Source organism: Pinus tabuliformis, chromosome 2_2 (genome assembly GCF_031772625.1).
Source record: "Pinus tabuliformis cultivar Carrire ecotype Pingquan chromosome 2_2, CPIR1, whole genome shotgun sequence".
NCBI lineage: Eukaryota > Viridiplantae > Streptophyta > Pinopsida > Pinales > Pinaceae > Pinus > Pinus tabuliformis.
Window position 1 is genome coordinate 1,096,029,468 of NC_142300.1, and position 19,198 is coordinate 1,096,048,665.

The 19,198-nt window shown below is 39.9% G+C and overlaps 1 protein-coding gene across 2 annotated transcripts in view; it reads left to right on the forward strand.

The window, feature by feature from the left end:
- Positions 1-19,198, forward strand: part of EMB1030 (Alanyl-tRNA synthetase, class IIc) — a 348,351-nt gene that overhangs the window by 186,981 nt on the left and 142,172 nt on the right. For both annotated transcript variants that reach the window (XM_089405768.1, XM_089405769.1), the window contains one exon: positions 14,793-15,065. In XM_089405768.1, the coding sequence (XP_089261894.1) occupies positions 14,793-15,065 (273 nt within the window). The remainder of the gene's footprint in view (positions 1-14,792; positions 15,066-19,198) is intronic.

Genomic DNA, 19,198 nt, shown 5'->3' on the forward strand with positions numbered 1-19,198 from the left:
ATGGTTGAGAAAACTATGGAAATCATTTCGCAGGAGTCTCCACAACTTTTGTTTGTTGATGATCATTTCGCTGGTTTGATCAAGAAAATCATTGTTGATAAGTGGAACAATTTCAATACTCCATTGCACACTTTAGCACATGCTTTGAACCCCAAATTTTATGATGAGGAGCTTATTGCTAAAAGCAATGGGAAGAGGAAGGCACCCCATAAGGATAGAGAGGTGGCTACTGGGGTGAAAAAAGCCCTTATGAGAATGTTTCCTTCTAATCTACATAGGGAGGTAAAGGAGGAATTTGCCAGTTTTGCTGTAGGAATAGATGATTATGCAGATATATCAGCTTTGGAGGAGAGAAGCACCATGAATCCAGTTAGGTGGTGGATTTGTCATGGAGTAAATGGTGTACATTTGCAAAACCTTGCCATTCGTATTCTTTCACAAGTGGCTATCTCTTCATCAGCAGAAAGGAATTGGAGCACTTATGGTTTTATTCATTCTGTGAAGCGCAATAGGTTGGGCTCACAGAAAGCAGAGGATCTTGTTTATGTGCACTCCAACCTTCGCCTTGCATCTCGTAGGGGTCCAGAATACAACAGTGGTCCTTCTAAAGAATGGGATGTGGATGCAGAAAATCCTGATTTGGATCTCTCTCTTGCTGCCCTGAATATTGAGGCCGAATTTGGAAGTGGAATTGGTGCATCATCTTCTTCAGCACTACCATCCATTGTTGAGCATTGTGCTGCTTCTATTTTTGATGAGGATTGTTATGATGAGGATTAGTCTTTTGTGACTTGTCTCTATAGTTCTTGCAGCCTTATAGTCTTTATTGTACTTGCATCCTCATATACTAATATAAATAAAGGCTGATTTTGAGATTTTGCCCTTGGATATATAATAAAGGTTGCTTTTGGATTTTCCTATATTTTTATTTTCATTATGTGATCATTCATGACTCATGAGTAAATGTGATGTAAATTTAATCTTAATGTTTAAATGTAATAAATTATAATGTATCATTAATGCTTTATGATTGCACATATATATAATAATAATTTTTAAATATTTTTAATATATATATATATATATATATATATATATATATATATATATATATTCGCGTTTCCCCGTTTCCAAAATTTGGGGAAGTCGCGTTTCGTATCGCTTCCCGTTTCGGAAACTCGTTTCCGTTTCCCCGTTTCGTGCAACTTAGTTTTCAAGCATTGAAAATCAATCTCTTTGAAGCATTTGCATGTATTATTATTTTAATTTGGGCAATTAACACAATTTGCATTTCATCTAGGCATTTTAGTGTAGGAAGGCTCCAAGCCTCATTAAAATTTTACCTCCAATATAAGTTGATTGAAGTAGACATCTTAGGGATCCTCTACTCTTCTATTGACTCCTCACTGTGAGATCCATGTCATTGGGCGATGGTGAGGTCTGGGGATTAAAGAGTTAAATTGTAATTTTGTTGTAAAGCTAATTAATAAAATTAACCAAGAGCACTTTCCATTACATTTACTTTACTTGTCTCTTGATTGTTTGAGTTTTCATATGCAAAGTCTATTCCAAAAGCAAGTATTGTAATCATTTCAAACAAGTGTTTTATTTTCATGTTTCAAGTCTAATTGCATATTGATGTCTTGGTTTGGCACTTCCTTTCTTTTACATTTCCAAGTTAATTACTAATTTTTTGGTTTTGGCAAGATATGTTTCACATGTTTTGATTTATAAAGTTGATTATCTCAAAAGCATTTTGTATCTTAGATATCTTGTGCTAACAATCTTATTTACATTTCAGGGTTACTTTGTTTTCTCTTTTGAGAGCATTGCATTTTACTTTGAGCAAATATATCTTTAAATTGTTGAGCAAATTCCTTATAAGGCACTGGTTTTATGGGTTTTTTTAACCATATTAATGATTGGCATTGTTATTTCAAGTTGCTCACTTCATATTTGCTGATAAATCCTTAAAAGTAATCCATTTTCACTATAACGCACTCCTAGAAACTCACATCTTTTAACTTAACTTTTCATTAGGAACCACCCCCCTTAGCTAACCTAGGAGATAGCTCAAACAGAGAGAGTCAGGATTAGTGTGACATCCCCTTCTTTGAGTCTCCTGCCACCAACCACACCTTGTGGGGTTGAAGGCTTTTCTCACTGACTTGTAGGTAGGTGTAGGCGACAGGATCAACATCTTTGGCACCGTTGCCAGGGACAAGCTTTCTTGTACCTGGGAAATCGACTAACCTTTTGGTTTTATCATTTTTGAACTTTAGATTTAGATTCTTGCTCAAGTGGCAACTCCACTCTATCCAAATTTTGCAAGAGTCTCTACCAGAGAAATTCAAGTGGTCTAGTTAGCCCCTCTCCTAATCTTGAAAGTGTTTTTAAAGAGAGGTTGAATAGACTTTCTCATAGTAAAGCTCTTGCTAGTCTTGGGCAAGAGGCTATTTCTGATATTCATTTGCTTTTTCAAGAACAAGTAAAGCCTAGCATCACGAATGATCTTTTTTCTCCTTGTGGCTTCACTAACATAAATGGCTATCCTCACAATATCCCTGACAAGGCTATTGAAAAATTGCCTTCCTTTCAAGGTAACAATGCCATTAGTGCTACATCACATGTGAAAAACTTTTATGTTTGTATCTTTAAATGGTGTAACACTGCTAATTATGAGAATGTGAAGATGAGGCTTTTTGTTTTATCTTTAGAAGAAGATGCTCTTGATTGGCTCACTGAGCAACCTGCTAACTCATATGACTCTTTACAAGCCGTTCTCATTGCATTTTTAGATAAGTTAGGAGAGAAGAAGGAAAATAGGCATTTGATCAATGCCATTAGCAACATGAAGAAAAATGAGAATGAGACCATGGAGGAGTTTAACAAGAGATTCAATGAATTAGTAAAAATCATGCTTGCTACTGTTAACCCTCCTGATGAATTTCTTTTATGCCCATATCTAGATGCTTTTGGGGTTGACACTACCTATGAGTTTAGGAGGAAGGAGCCTACGAATCTAAGTGTAGTTCAATCTGAAGCCTTGAAGATAGAAAGGGCTAGAAAGCAATCAGGAAAATCTGAAATTCCTGGTTTCAATAGAGGGCCATCAAAATCAAATGATTCCAAAGGCAAGGCCAAGGAAGAGACTACACATGATCATATTAAAGAATTAACTCAGCTCATCAAGTGCATTGATTGGCTCACTGAGCAACCTGCTAACTCATATAACTCTTTACAAGCCATTCTCATTGCATTTTTAGATAAGTTTGGAGAGAAGAAGGAAAATAGGCATTTGATCAATGCCATTAGCAACATGAAGAAAAATGAGAATGAGACCGTGGAGGAGTTTAACAAGATATTCAATGAATTAGTAAAAAGCATGTTTGCTACTGTTAAACCTCCTTATGAATTTCTTTTATGCCCATATCTAGATGCTTTTGGGGTTGACACTGCCTATGAGTTGAGGAGGAAGGAGCCTACGAATCTAAGTGTAGATCAATCTGAAGCCTTGAAGATAGAAAGGGCTAGAAAGCAATCAGGAAAATCTGAAATTCCTGGTTTCAATAGAGGGCCATCAAAATCAAATGATTCCAAAGGCAAGGCCAAGGAAGAGACTACACATGATCATATTAAAGAATTAACACAACTCATCAAGGGCATGGAAGAAAATCACATTAAAGAATTGCAAGTCATGCAAAATAGGTTGGTGGCCATGGAGAGATCACAAGTGCAAAGATTCCAACCTAGGCCAAATGATAGATGGCAAAAGAATAAAGGCCCTTAGCAGGAGCATAGGCCTCCAAATCCATTGGAATCGACCAATATGGTAGATCAGATTCCCACTTTTTGTAGGCCATGTAATAAGTTCCATGAAGAAGCCACATGCCCATATGTGAAGAGAATCATGGAAAGTGGCATGTTAGGAGATGAACATGTAGGGACAATTGGTCAAATAAATATTTTCTCCATGGAGGATTAGATATACACCATTGAGAAATCAAGAGATTGACCATATGCCTAATAATCTTGGCCCTTGGGGTTTACAATATGATTGCAAATTTTGACTAGGTCACTTAGATTTTTGGGGAAAAACCTACATCTGGACAGATTCTTGCTATGGCAAAACACAAAAGGATGACTTATCAGAGAAGGGATATCCAAGACCAGAATAATCACAGAAATTTGTCTCCTCCTACTTCAGAATTGAATTTTGACTTAGGCAATTGGTTGAATAATGCAAAGGTTTCTATTCCGGTGACAGAACTTTTAAAGATACCATCTCAAAGGGCCAAGTTACTAAGTGCCATTGAAGTTACTCAAAGGGAAGAAAAGCCTAGTGAGAAACCAGAAGATGAGGAAATTGTATTGAAAAGTATGAACTGTTATGTGGGGAATGAAGATTTTCTACCTTTTTATGTTTCTTTGATAGTGAATGATCGTTTTTTACACAACTGCATGCTTGGTTCAGGGGCTTCATCAAATGATATGACCAAGAAAGTCATGGAGCAACTGAATTTAAGGGTTTCTAGGCCCTATCACAACATATGTTCAATGGATTCTAAAAGAATTGAAGTGTGTGGGATAATTAAAGATTTACATGTTTTCCTAGTTGCATACACAGATAGAATAATGACTGGATATTGTTGTGATAGATGTTCCAGATTCATGGGGAATGCTTCTATCAAGAAAATGGGCATCAGATCTAGGTGGCAGCCTTCAAATAGACTCATATGCCACCAACCCCATGCCTGATAATACCTTTGTTAGACTTGATCGAGAGTTAGAGAAAAGATATCATGTTGAAGATCCAAGGAAACCCAACAATGAGATTATCTATAGATCATGCCAGACAGAGAGTGATGCAGTGTTGACAAATTTCCTTCCCCCCTTAACAAAACATATTCAAAACGAAGAGATTAGGCATAGCTCAAAATGCTTGGGTACTTCAAATCTTCCATCAGAGCATTTTCAAGACAAAGTAGTAGGATTGGCAGTAAATGCATCATCATCACCATCGCAACTAACCAAGAAGAAAAGAAAAAAGCGAAAAAAGGAAAAAGATATAAAAAATGAACCACCAGTTTTGAGCAAGATCAAGCCTTAATGCATCAATAGTCGGAAAAGGAAAAGGAAGAGGTTTGGTATATCTGATGGCCACAAACATGTTAATATTGGGGCAAGTCATGGTCCCAAGATAGTCAGAATTGGGCAAGGCAGATCAAAGAAAGAACCTATGGACTCTGCTCATCACGAGACAAAGTGATCTATCAACCAACTAAACCTCTGGATCCCATAGCTAGACCTGCTGCAACATAGCTTTGACAACTGTTGGAATCCATCCATGCCTCATCTCAAGTCCCTCCATGCAATCAATGTATATGCTCCATATATCACGAACTAATCTGATGCATGCCAAACTGCCTTGTGTCTGCCACTGTGTAGCACTGATGACCGCTGGAAACCACATGTGCCAAATAGCTACCCCCTGAATGCAGCCAATAGACAGATGTTTGATGCTCGTGACCGCTTAGTGTATGCGGATCTGTCTTGCCCCATCCAATCATACCACCAAGTATGCCATCTGCATCGTCGGTGAAGTGCCAATACAGTGTCTGAAGCCCGAATACCCACTGGAAAACTGCCTTAGCTATACACGGTATCCCCTGCTCATGCAAAATCCCAAGAAGCCCTACTGAAGTAAAGGCACATGTCTTCCCCATAATCAGCCCCCCAAGTGTGGGCCCAAAGATGAGCGGTATACCACCCTTGCAGAAGATCATCTCATCTCCTAGCCCATGGTTGCCAACTCGCGTACTGTCCAGCTGTCTAGGGTGAGTCTCCCATGTCTTGCTACCTGTACTGAGGGTATCATGGAACACCAACCTGACCCTCAACAACTGTAAGCCATGTTGGAGAGCGATAGGTATGTAAGTCCCCACGGGTATGACCGAGTCCGCATGGACACCAAAAGATAATCCTATGGATGCCCCTCTCTCTGTCCTGGTCCTGCTGATAACTCCATCAAAGACCGAACTCTATTGAGCAGAATGTCCCCATATTCTCAACAACGTCTCCATCCATACGGGGTGAGCTGCATCCAATGGTACGCCTCCTCTCACTCCATGGTGTAAACCCACGCACCACAACACACAACCATGCATCTACGTGCTCACCTGCCAACCACTACTCAATGCTACATGCTCCTACACGCCACTGAATGCTAGGATTTGAAACCGAGATAGTACGCGTCAACCCACACCCTACCAGTGTCGCCTCCACTGTCATATCACCGTACCCTCTGATGCAAGGGCCTCGCCTCCAAATTCTCCTTGAGAGGCACGAGAGGAGAATCCTCTTATGCACCAGTGGCAACACCACCACTATGCTGCTCCTTGGTGAACTCCCAACTAATTATGGAGAGTCCCTGGCCCCAACCAAGGCACTATCTGGTGGCCTGCCAATGCCACCTCCTCCAACAAACTCCTGCCAGAGTATGTTGATCATTCGATGATCCCATGTACAACCATCATACCAAAACGACCTAGGGAGTCCACTCGCAAACTGATGAGCCATTGGCATTGGTTGAGACTCCCCTAATGACTGCTTGCGCTCAACTGCTGGGTCAAATATACCACTAATGTTGTAGTCAATTTGCATATCTGGTAAGGGGTAGGTAGTCCCACCTGCTGACTATCACCCCAACCTATGACCCCAACCCCATACGCCTAACCCACTCCATCGAGCACCAACTCAGAATCTCTCGCCATCCAACCCCAAGGGAGGGATCGAGAGCATAAACTCCCGTACACAGAATGAGCCCTCCATCCTGCCAAGGATGCACCCTGCGCAACTCATGTTGCCTCATCTCACCATCCTAGTCAACACATAAAATATGTCGAGGTGACTCTGCCTCTCCCTCTCCAATGTGTAGTGGTAACCTGCTAGTGCTACCGGTCTCATCTATGCATGTCTAAGTAGGGTTGCCCCATCGCTCCAATGTGCACTCCAACTGAACCATTAGGGAACCCAACTGTTCCCCAATGCGAGTCAATTTGGTTGCTGACTCAGCACAAACCGTTCTCATGCCCTCAAACTGCTTGTTATGTTGCAAAATAGCCTCTCGCACTGTCGTGGCCTTCTTTCTCAATGCTAGAAGGCTAGCCCAAAACTGATGAAACTGTGGAGAGCGGCTATCCTCTGTAAACTCAGTCACTGCTTTGGACCCCTCCGTCTCTTCTAGTATCTCCTCAATGATAGGTATGCCTCCTAGCACCTCGTCAACCTGCTATGGGTGGCCATCGTCTAGAAATTGGGTCATAGCATCGGGTACCTCATCAACTGTTGGCATCTCATCAATGGATGGCCCTTCGAGTGTATGCTCTACTTCCTCAACCAAGGTGTCAGCTGGAGCCACCCAAGAGGCCTCCAACAATGGCGACTCATGTGCCACACCAAGTATATTGATGTGCCCCTCACCATCCTGCATGTCCTCCTGCTCAACCTCCTCCTCAAGCTCCTAACATCTAAATCCTGGTCTCCACTAGCAGAAACGCCCCTTGGTCTCACCCTCTAACTGTCCTCATCTAGTCCACTCCCTTTGAGGGGGTTTGATGTCATCTCGATCAAATCTCTCCATGAGCCTCCATGTGAACTCTGTGTACGATGTGATACGTGCATGACCCAAAGGGATCAACCCTTGGTACCACCACTCCGTAGCATCTCCGTCCAAGTGCAAAGTGGCACGTCTAATAACATCTGCCTCCCTCATGGGGTTTAGCCAGAAATATGTGTCCAATTCTTGTACCCATTTTTTGACAGAACTCCTAGCTGAACCATCAAAGTGGGTGATGGTCATTTTTCCCTCAATGATACTCACTCTCCCTTGAGCCATGGGTTTGTCTACAGTTCACCCATCATAGTGCATACATGCCCAAATCTTCCATGATCTAGCTGGCTACTCCACATCTGGCCTAGATCATGCTCTGATACCACTCTAATGTTCCTAATGGAAATTTTTACAATGATAACAAAGACATGCAAGATAGCAACACAAAAAATTTCAGGAATGCATACACAAACCAGAAATTTATGTAAATCCCCAAACTGGCCAAGATTTTATTAATAATAGTTGTTGTGGTACAAATGAGTTGGAGAAAATGCACTTGGGCTTGCACAAGGCAAGCTACAAGCACCAGGTGATGAATACAAGAAATCTCAACGACTACAATAGCAGGCTCCTTGAGAAAACTGTGCTGCTGCTCCAAAACCACACTGTTGCCTGACTTCGCCCCCTGATTTGCCCAATCTAGATTACCCAGAAAATTCTAGGAATTTGGGATTGTGATCCTTGCCCAAAACCCAGAAAGGGTTTGGCTTGGTTCCAACCTTCAAAAATTGACCCTTCGCAACTTGGTGCTCCTACAAATACGAATATTGTTGCTGTGACTGATCCTGTCAATCTCTGCACTCCCAACTCCAGCAATCCTCCTCAAATGGCCCTCCAAATGAGCTACCAGCTTCCCAGCTCCAAAATCCCCGAGATAATGTTGCCCCAACAAATCTCACTCCAATCACTGCACAGTCCCCACGCTGCTTTTACTCTCCTTGCTTTGCACTATCGTTACTCTCCCTGCTCTGCGCTGCTGCTACTTTCCCTGCTGCTGGAACTCAGCCTCCTTGCTGCTATTTTCCTGCTGCTCCTTTTGTTAGCCTCACTCTCATGTGATGAAAACAATTATAAGTCCAAAACAATTAAATTAATTTAAATCATGAAAGTTAGGATTTAATCCCACCTTTCTAGATTGAGTTTGCTCCTCATGGTTACCAGTCAGTTTAGGCTTAGTTGGTTGAGAGATTCTCTCCAACTAATTAGGCTCCTAGATTAGTGTGTTGTTGAGATATTTTCTCAACCATAGAGTCCAAGATAGACGTACTATCTTGAGACAAACTTCCTCATGTATTTATTTGTACTATTATCATTCTTTGTACATTGCATTACATGATGAGAGGAATACAGTAAGGCTCTCAGGCCTTTTCCGCCATGTCTGTTTTGTATATTTCTTCTATTTATTTTATGAGTGTTTTATTATTAGTTTGTTAAATTTCTTCACCTTTCCCTGCGGTTGCAACTCGACCTCCTTCCTGTTACTTCCCCTGCTGCTGTAACTTGACTTACTGCTATTGTAACTCGACTCACTGTTGCTAGTATGACTTGGAACGAAGTAGAATTCCCTCCTAGAGCTGGCACTCGAAGTCCACCGAAGCAAGGGTTGAGATCTCTGCTCGGAGACACTCGTGTGCTAAACAACACAATACTAGCTCAATTGAACATCTAAGGCAAATTCGATTTTCTAATAGACAAAAGACCCCTATTTCTCCCTCATTCCTTCCTTTTATAGTTGTTGGCCATGCATTCCTTGTGGATCCCTCCACCAATTTGATTTGCCTCAAGGAATTCGAATTCCTTCTTCCCCAAGTGCATACTTCATGTGGGCCCCATATTCCACTACCAATTTAATTATCTTTTTCTCTAATGTTGGTGGCCTCGATTTCTCCAAAAATTAAGTGGGGACTCCCTCAATCCACTTTTCCTAAGTTTACATGCCAAAACATTCCCAGCTCTTAAATTGCAAAAATGGGAATTCTTCTTAGTAAAATTAATTTAATTGGGGACATTACAGAAGTCACCACAAATTTCCCCTTTGGTCTTGACACAACATCCCATACATCATTCTTCATAATCGATTCATATTCCTCGGCCATAGCATCTTTCCAAACTTGTTCTTTTACGACTTCTTCAAATGTGGAAGGTTCGGCTTGAATCATAGTGCTCATGGCTGCAACATATCCTTGGTACCTACATGGCTACTTCCTTTCTCTAAATGATCTTCGAATGGGAACATGTCTCTCAGCATCCTGTAGAGTGTCACAGAGCCAAAGTGGTCTCTTCCTAGTAGGAGGATCACTTGGAGGAGGATCTAAGGGATCCATAGGCTCCATGGGATCATCAACAATATCAGTCTCGGACTCAGGCACGGAAGGACCATCTAGAATATCCCTATCATCATTCCTCTTCTCGGGAGGAGGAGGTGGAGGAAGGTCTTTTCTTTTCCAAGAGCAACATCTTCATCGAATGTTACATCCCTGCTAATTTCAACCTTCCTTTGACTAGGAATATATATTCTATATGCTTTAGAATTTTCACAATAAGAAACAAACATACCTTTTCTTCTTGTAGCCTCCAACTTGTTCCTTTTTTCCTTCGGCACATGAAAATATACAGGGCATCCAAAGATATGAAGATGGCTAATGTCGGGCTTGACACATGTGAACACTTCTTTGGGGGTCTTGTTTTCCAATGCTTGATGAGGTACCTTGTTTTGAACATATACAACAACATGCATTACTTCTCCCCAAAGGAACTTTGGCAACTTTTGATCATGGAGCATGGCACAAGCAACTTCTAATATAGACTTGTTCTTCCTTTCCGCTAATCCATTTTGTTCAGGTGTATATGGCACAATTGTTTCCTTGATTCCTTCTTTCTTGCAAAATGCTATGAACTCATTTGACATGTATTCCCCACCATTGTCAAACCTGAATACTTTGATTCTCTTCCATGTTTGATTTTTGATCAAAGCTTTGAACTCCTTGAACATTTTGAAGGCTTCATCCTTGTGCTTCAAATAGTATATCCATGTCTTTCTTGAAAAGTCATCAATGAAGGTGATGTAGTAGAGATGACCACCAATAGAATGCACATGCATCAAACCACATATATCAGAATGAATGAGATGGAGGATGTCATTTGTCTTGTTCTCACTATAGGGGAATGGTCCCCTTGTCTTCTTTCCACTCACACAACCTAGACATACTCCATCATGTTGGGCTTGAACATCGAGAATACTAGAGACCAATTTCTTCAATTTTGGAAGCATCATAATGTAGATGAGCCAATCTTTGGTGCCATAACTCGCTTAGATGATTAGTATTATGAACTAATGCTAGAAGTGGTCTTCCAGTGACACTATGGAGTCCTTCAAATCTTGATCTTAATGTGAATGCATCTCTCATAGGTGAACCAGTAGACCAAGACATAACTTTTCCCTTGATGAAAGCAACCCTCACCCCTTTATCTTCCAAAGCGGATAGAGATAACAAATTCTTCTTTTATCTCGACATGTACATAACATCATATAGAAAAACTAATTCCCCAGAATTCAAATGGAATTTGATGGAAGCATAGCCTTTCACGGGATGAGTGGAGTTGCCTCGAAGAATAATCTTCAGCTTAGTCTCCCTCTCTACTAGATTAGAGAGAACTTCCTTATATCCAGAGAAGTGACAAGTGGCCCCATTGTCAGCCAACCAACTATCCCATGAATCCAGAGGAGAAGAACTACTAAGGGAAGAAGTAAGAACGTATTCATATTGATTTACAACATTACTTTCATACCTGGGAAATCTTGACTTCTTTTGAGGACGACGATCTTCTTCACGGTCGCTTGAGGTATCTCTTCTTCTTCTTTCATATCTTCTATCGCGGTCATTTCTTTGATCATATTTTCTTCTTTGATTATTGTATTGTTGTTGTTGCTTCTAGTGTTGTAATGTGGTCCTTTGTTCTTCTCGGGACAATCTCGAGCATAATGACCCTTCTTGTGACAATTATAGCATTCAATATGAGATGATGTTCTATCATTCCTTCTTTTTGCATTTTGAGGAGGAGGCTTTCTTGATGGACCTCCTTTTCCTTTCTTCTTCTTTTTGTCATGAGTGATATATGCAGTGGGCTCTCCTTCTTCATGTTTTTGAATTCTTCCTCTTGATACCATCCTTGATTCTTCTTGTGTAAGCTTTCCAAAAATTTCATCAAATGATGAGAGGACATTGTTGTTGCTTATAGTAGTAATGAAGGTTTCCCAAATAGGAGGGAGACCTCTAAGAGTCACAATCACTAATTCCCTATCAGGCACAAATTCTCCAACTCTCTGCAATTGATCTCTAAGGCGAGATATCCTCATGATATAGGATTGTACAACTTCTCCTTTGTTCATCTTGGTGTCTTTGAGTTGATCTTTCAAAGAGATGATCTCATTCAAATTGTTGATTTCATACATGCCAACTATCTTATCATACATGTCTTTGGACTTCCTCAAATTCCCAACATATGTAAGTAAATGATCTTGTAAACCATCAACGATAATTTGCTTTATTTTGGACTCACCTTTCTTGTACCTATTTTTGATGGAAGCAGAAGCATTTTCTAGAGGCTCGACTATTCTTCCTTGAATGTACTCCAACACATCATTGTTGTCAGCTATGATCTCCAACATGACTTTCCATGCAGTAAAGTTTGACGAGTCATCCAACTTCTCATGCTCCTTGAAGGTAGAGGAAGACATTTTGATTTTGACTAGATAAACTCCTTTAACTTTCCAAGGATGATGGCGTCAATGCTTGTCTCCTTTTGGGCTTTGCCCTTCACCTGGGCCCTGATACCAAGTTAATTTTTCAGATTGCTGTATGTTGTTTCAATTACTTTAGCCCAATTTAATTCTTCTTTTAGCAATGCATCTAATTATTATCAGTGTTTCCAATCATAAACAATAATTGAAGATAGAACACTATATGTAATGAAAAAGGAGACAATAGCACAACCACAAGAGACACCAGATTTGGTCAAAGACCAGGGAAAAACCCCATTAGGGGGAAAACCCTTTCAAATCTTCTTCTTATCAGATTGTCATAAAATGTTTCAGCAGAGAGTACAATGAGCCCAATACAAAATCATCTAGCAAAGATTTACCCAACACAAATCAGAAACAGACTTCTAGGATCTCTGTACAACTGAGAGAAACCTTCTAGCCTTCGGCCATCTGCGGTCAACCGTTAAACCCTAGCCCCGGGCGCACTCATCAAGTTATCTTGCAAGCAACTGTGACTTCTCAGACGCTCCATGAAGCATTGTGAGTGAGCAACTATTACTTCCTAGTCGCTCCCAGAAGTACTGTAAGCGAGCGACTATGGACAGATCAGTCCAAAGCCATCTCAGAGTCTCGATCGCACTCTTCAAGTTGTTATGTGAGTGATTGTGGCTTCCCAGTCGCTCTCTGGAGCATTGTGAGCGTGCGACTGTGGTCGGATTTTCCCTGTGACAAGCATGTGATCAGAAAACAGAAACCCTAAACATGTGCGGCCTTAGACTTGTAATTTCAGGCCTTGCATGAGCTTCCTCTGTCAAACCTGTGCGAACCAAATAATAGAAGAAGAGAATAAGATGCTTGATGATGATGATCAAATGAGCTTGAGGTCTCTTGTATTTATAGGCTTCCATGTGGGTCTATTTGATGTCCATATGATTTTGAGGCCGACTTGTCCGAATGTACACGCATTGAGGCCGACCTGTCCAATGTACATGATTGGGTACATAAATTCAAAATGCAACTTTTGTTTGTCCAAATGAGATGATCTTTAGGTCGATTTTGGTTCTCTCGAAAAGAGGAATTCAATGCAATCATCATTTTTGTCATATGAGCTGTCCAAGGTGGAATTTGACCCTAATTTCATAAATTAACAAAAGGAAGCCTAGACATAGGGATTATAGATATTTTTTGATAAGGGATGACTTAATTAATTATGCTTGAGGTGGCATTCCGAGAGGATCATTTGATGAAATGCCTCAGCGTAATAGCTCGTTGTAACCGGAACGAGAAGATCTACAGGATGGGATGCTAAGAAGTGATTTTCAGTGGTCGGAGAGAGTATGGTGGACAATTTACCATTTTCCCAGATTAAAAATGACACTAATTAGTCACTTAAGTAAGAATGGTAAAAATAATTAATTGGAGGAAAAAGGCCAAAAGTGACTCAAGTGAAATAAAATAAAAATAAAAGGTCACTTAAAAGTTAAGATAAAGTCAAGAAAGGAGCTTCAGAATACTAATAAAATAATAAAATAAGATGCTTCTAGAGGCTTGGAGATCTATGCACCAGATCTATAAAAGATGGGGAAGAGATCATTTGAAGACATCTTGGATTTGAGTATTTTCTGTGGGGAGGTTTTGAGAATGTGGTTCTCAACTTGAGTAGCCCTAGGACAAAAACCCTCTGGTGATTCAGAGAGAGTGGGTGAGCACCCATCTCATTCCTTGGTTATTCATCCAGAATTCACAGGTTGCAGCTATTGTTTTCAGTTCTGATTTTGGAGGCCCAGTTTCAGCCTGTAGCAAATATTTGTGGGAGGCCATTCTCTTAGCCATTTACAGCATCATATGTACTCTTCTATTTAATAAAATAAGGCTGAGTTTTCTGCATGATTATCTTGTCAAATCTTCAGTTGCAGATTTTATTTCATGTTTTTTCCATTGATTTTGTGGTTCAATTTGTGCAAATGGTTTAAGGAATTGATGGTTTAAATTTTTAAGCAATTGTCTACAAAATTTTATATTTGGGACATTACATAGACATGCATGGATGGATGCACATACTTCCTCTCTTTCTGTGTATATATGAAAAAAATAACAAAGTGGGTTCATGATTGTTATTTTTTTCTCATAGAAATTGTTAATTATATTGTTTATTTATATTATTTTATCTGAGGTGTTTTAAGTTTTTATAAATATTTTATTTAGATTGATTTTCAAGCGACTAGTAATGTCATGCAACATTTCTACAGAGACAAATGTACTGATGTTTTCAGAATACTTAACTTCTTGCTTGAAAAAGATGACAATTATCTATCATTTTTGTCTAGTTTCTTTCTTATCATTTTACTGTTTTTGTAGGTTCATCATACAGCAACGCATTTACTACAGTCTGCCTTGAAGAAAGTTCTTGGCAATGAAACATCCCAAGCAGGGTCTTTGGTTGCTTTTGATCGTCTTAGGTTCGACTTTAATTTCCACAGACCAATGTCAGAACATGAAATTACAGAAGTAGAGTCACTGGTCAATGCATGGATTGGTGATGCTGCACCACTGAAATCACAAATCATGCCACTATCTGATGCAAAGGATGCTGGAGCCATTGCAATGTTTGGTGAAAAATATGGAGATGAGGTTCTTTTCGATAACTTTACTGAAGCTATGAGTTATCACATGTCAGACTCTGAGTAATTATTTCTTTTGGAAGCTAATCAATCTATGATATATCAGAGGTTCAACTGATCGTGAATTACTATTCTATATAAATGACCCGAAATTGGATTGTTGCATGTTAAATTATCATAGTAAGCAGATCTGCAATATGAGGATTAAAATTCAGTTCCATCAAACACCAAATAGTCTAAACATGCCTTCTCTTTAGTTAGTCTATACCTTGTTCTAAAACTGACCTGTAAAGCATTTTAGTTAATCCATGTTCCTGTGTTGTATGCAGAAGCTCATTGAAGTACCAAAACGTTTTAATTTCTTAAATGAAGTTTAGTTTTTTTTCTTCGTTTAACATGTTTTTATGATCTTATATCAAAAAACATTTATGAGAGCTTCCTCAAGATACAGAAAATTTCATGAAATTTTTTGAACTGCCAAAAACAAGTCTAATGCACTTTTTGGAGCAGATAATTGGGTATTCTCCTCACTGATTTAGAGTGATCTTCTATATACTCTTTACTTTTGATCATAATGATGATGCTTTGTTTTAAGTTCTGAATGCTGGTACAGTCACTGAGTCATGTAACACTGTTGCATCCTTTAACAAAGTCCTCACTGGTGGATCATTTAAATCTGCTAAGTAACATTTAAGATCCGCTCTGCAAATTGATAACAGGTGTGTTTTGAACATTGGTATTCTTATGGTTTTTTGAGTATTATTAGCATACGAATATCACATCTTTAGTGCACACTACTCTTTGATCCAGATCTCACTTCTCTGAATAGCTTGTTGTATCACAGCCCAGTGGTTATAATTACATTGATGAATGAGCTTTGAACACCAGTAAGTCTGGTCATTGTTAACTTGCTATAAATGTCATATTTCACTTGGATATCTGTGGTTGTTATCATATGCAATTCGCATGTTAATTGTGCACTATTTACAAGACATAAAGTAGGGTACACGAAGTCTGATTTTTCATGCTAGTGAACCTATGGTAAAAGCACTTTGAATGCTGTCATAAGATCAGTTTTATTTGGTTGTAGTGTGCTACTTGTCAAAGCATTCCTCACACTTGGGATGATCATTGTTTACACTACATAATTTCACCTCTTAAACACAAGCGATCCTTGTTATCATATGCATTGTGGATTGTTGAAGTTTCTAAGTCTAACAGTTAGAAACCCTCCATGCACTTTCTGATTTATTCCTTCCTACTTGTTCTGATTAATTAACAAGTTATTTACCATGTAAATACTGAAAATAAACACAAGTACATGCTCAACACATTACAAATCATCAACTGAAGGAAACAGAAACAAGCACACAAATGACACTATTATTTTTGGACTAATGTCTCCAGAAAAACCCAATGCGGGAAAACCGGTGCAAATATCTGAGGGTTTGATTTATTAAGCAGTTTCAGAATACAATCTGGGTGCCAAATCCAACTCACCCAACAGAGAAAAATCTTGGCAGTAGTACCTCTCCTTCGGAGACAGATGCTCCGGCTGAAACCCCAGATAAACACTTCGGCAGCTCCTCAGCTCCAATCTGCCCCACGAAAAACCCCAGCGTCAGCCTCTTCTGCCCTCTATGTCAGCTTTCCCGGCAGTTCCAGCAGTTCTCGGCAGTTCCGGCTGTTCCTGGCATTTCTGGCTTCTGCCCTCTACGTCAACTTTCTCGGCAATTCCCGACAGTTCCGGCTGTTTCCAGCAGTTCTGGCTTCTGCCCTCTGCATCAGCTTTCCCAGCAGTTCCGACTATTCCCGGCAGTTCCGGCTGTTCCCGGTAGTTCCCACTATTCCCGACAGTTCAGGCTTCTGCCCTCTGCGTCAGCTTTCCTGGCAGTTTTGGCTTCTGCCATCTGCGTCAGCTTTCCCAGCAGTTCCGGCTTCTGCCCTCTGCGTTAGCTTTCCCGGCAGTTCCGGCTTCTGCCCTCTGCGTCAGCTCTCCCGACTGTTGCGGTAGTTCCCAGCAGTTCCCGACAATTCCGACTTCTGCCCTCTGCATCAGCTTTCCCGGCTATTCCGGTAGTTCCCGACAGTTCCGATTATTCCTTGCAGTTCTGGCTTCTGCCCTCTGCGTCAACTTTCCCGGCTGTTCCCGACAGTTCCGGCTTCTGCCTTCTGCATCAGCGTTCTCAACTGCTGCGCTCATCCTCCCGACACTATCTCTGCCTCTTTGCTTTTGTATTCACTGCCCCTCAGCTGCAACTCCAGATCACTCTCTCAACTTTCTCAGCAAACCTAGCCCAAGAAAGTCGAAATCTTGATCTCTTGGTGTGTTCTCCAAGTGACCCTCAAGCCTCCTCTTATACTTTTTTTGTTGACAAATCAATGGCCGAGATTAAGTCCCTAATCAATGGCTAAGATTAGATCTGGCTTGATCCATGACTTTTGGACCATTTTAACACAATTTTATATTAATTCACATTAATATTTTAATTTCCCTAAGTTTAGACTTAGGGACTCCATTAAAAATATTAAACTTAGGGACTCCATTAAAAATATTAATTATTTTAATATCTCCAAAACTGTTTAGAATCTGCCCAAACCCTTTCTGGATATTGGAGATCTCATGTGCCTTAGCCTCTCCACCAAATTTTGTGGCTAGAGCACATCCGATGCTACCACAAATCAACATGGATCACTCTTGAATGATATGAATTGGGCATGCTACCAGAATATTTAGCAGGTCTAGTGCAAAGCCTCATTAGGCAATCTAAGTCTTATGGCAACAAAGAAATTAGCCATCATTGTCACCTCAGCTGCCTCTCTCCTGTTGTTCTTTGGTTGGATGTTATTATCACAAGGGAGGCATCCTTGGCAAGACTTAAAGGTTAGAAGAGTAGGGTTCCAGGCCATATGGTTCTCTAAGGAGCTTGTAGATAAATCACCTAGAAAGGTGTTCAGTAAAGGAGAGTTCAAAGGTGATAGGAGTCCAATGGTTATGGAAGAAGACATTGGCAAAGGCCTGAAAGCCAACATAAGAGTTAGAAATGTTCAAATACACTTTCACCAACTCCAAGAAACTAAAAAAAATGGTTATAAGCTAAGGTTTTTATGATATGCAGATTTACAGCATGCAAAAGTGTTTAACATCAAAGAAATAGCCTATAAATGATGAGATCAACAAAGGGTTGAGAACTATTAAAGAGGTAAGTGAAGGATATGTCAATTTGAAGTTTTTAATGGTTACAAATACATAGAACAACAATAAATATCTAGATGTTAGCCCTAAATTTGGGGTGAAAGCATGCAATTAATGCTAGAATCTCCTTTTTAAATTTATTAAATGCAATTCCTACCAATAGAACAATGACATATAGATGTATAATTTCTACAAAATGTAGAACTAGAGCAAACCCTAACCCTAATTACCAAGAAATAAAGAAAACTAGACTAGTGCCTTTATTCAAGTGAGGTATGAGGTCAAACAGGGCGAGGTCAATGATAGAAGGATTTGGATGAAGAGGGTGGAAAGCTAAATATCTTCTATTAGAAACTCTAATGATTTCTTGTAGGAGATTAACGACTTCTTGTAGTAGGGGATTTAAGGTCAAAGGATGCATGCAACAAGTTCCTTTGGTGGATTGATGTGGAGCATTGTTGTAAGTTTATTGTCTATTATAAATGTTTTGCATCCTTTAATGTTCAAAGTAGGGTTTCAATTGTTCAATAACTAAATGCTTTATCATTGCTGAAATTTTCCTTCAATATCGCATCTAAAATTGCCCTCTTTAAAGCTTGTTGTTGCCCAAATTGTACACATGAATGCGACAACACTTAGGGTAGGGGCTGTCACTGCGATCCCGACCCTCTCCGTTTAAGCAGTCTCCCTACAACAGGCTAACGGGGTTAGTCCCTATGGATGAAAAGATGAATTTGGAAGACACAACTAAATGGCCTAGCAACTTAGTCAAGAAATAATTGGCAAGTTCAGTTATTTGGCACAACTTGATTAGATTCATTGAAATTATCAATTAGAGACCAATGCCTTAGGAGTCAATTTACTTGCACGATGTAGATTTAATTCCAAGTTACCAGATGAACAATTGCTGCTAGGATGAGAACTATCCTATATGAGATGCGACACCT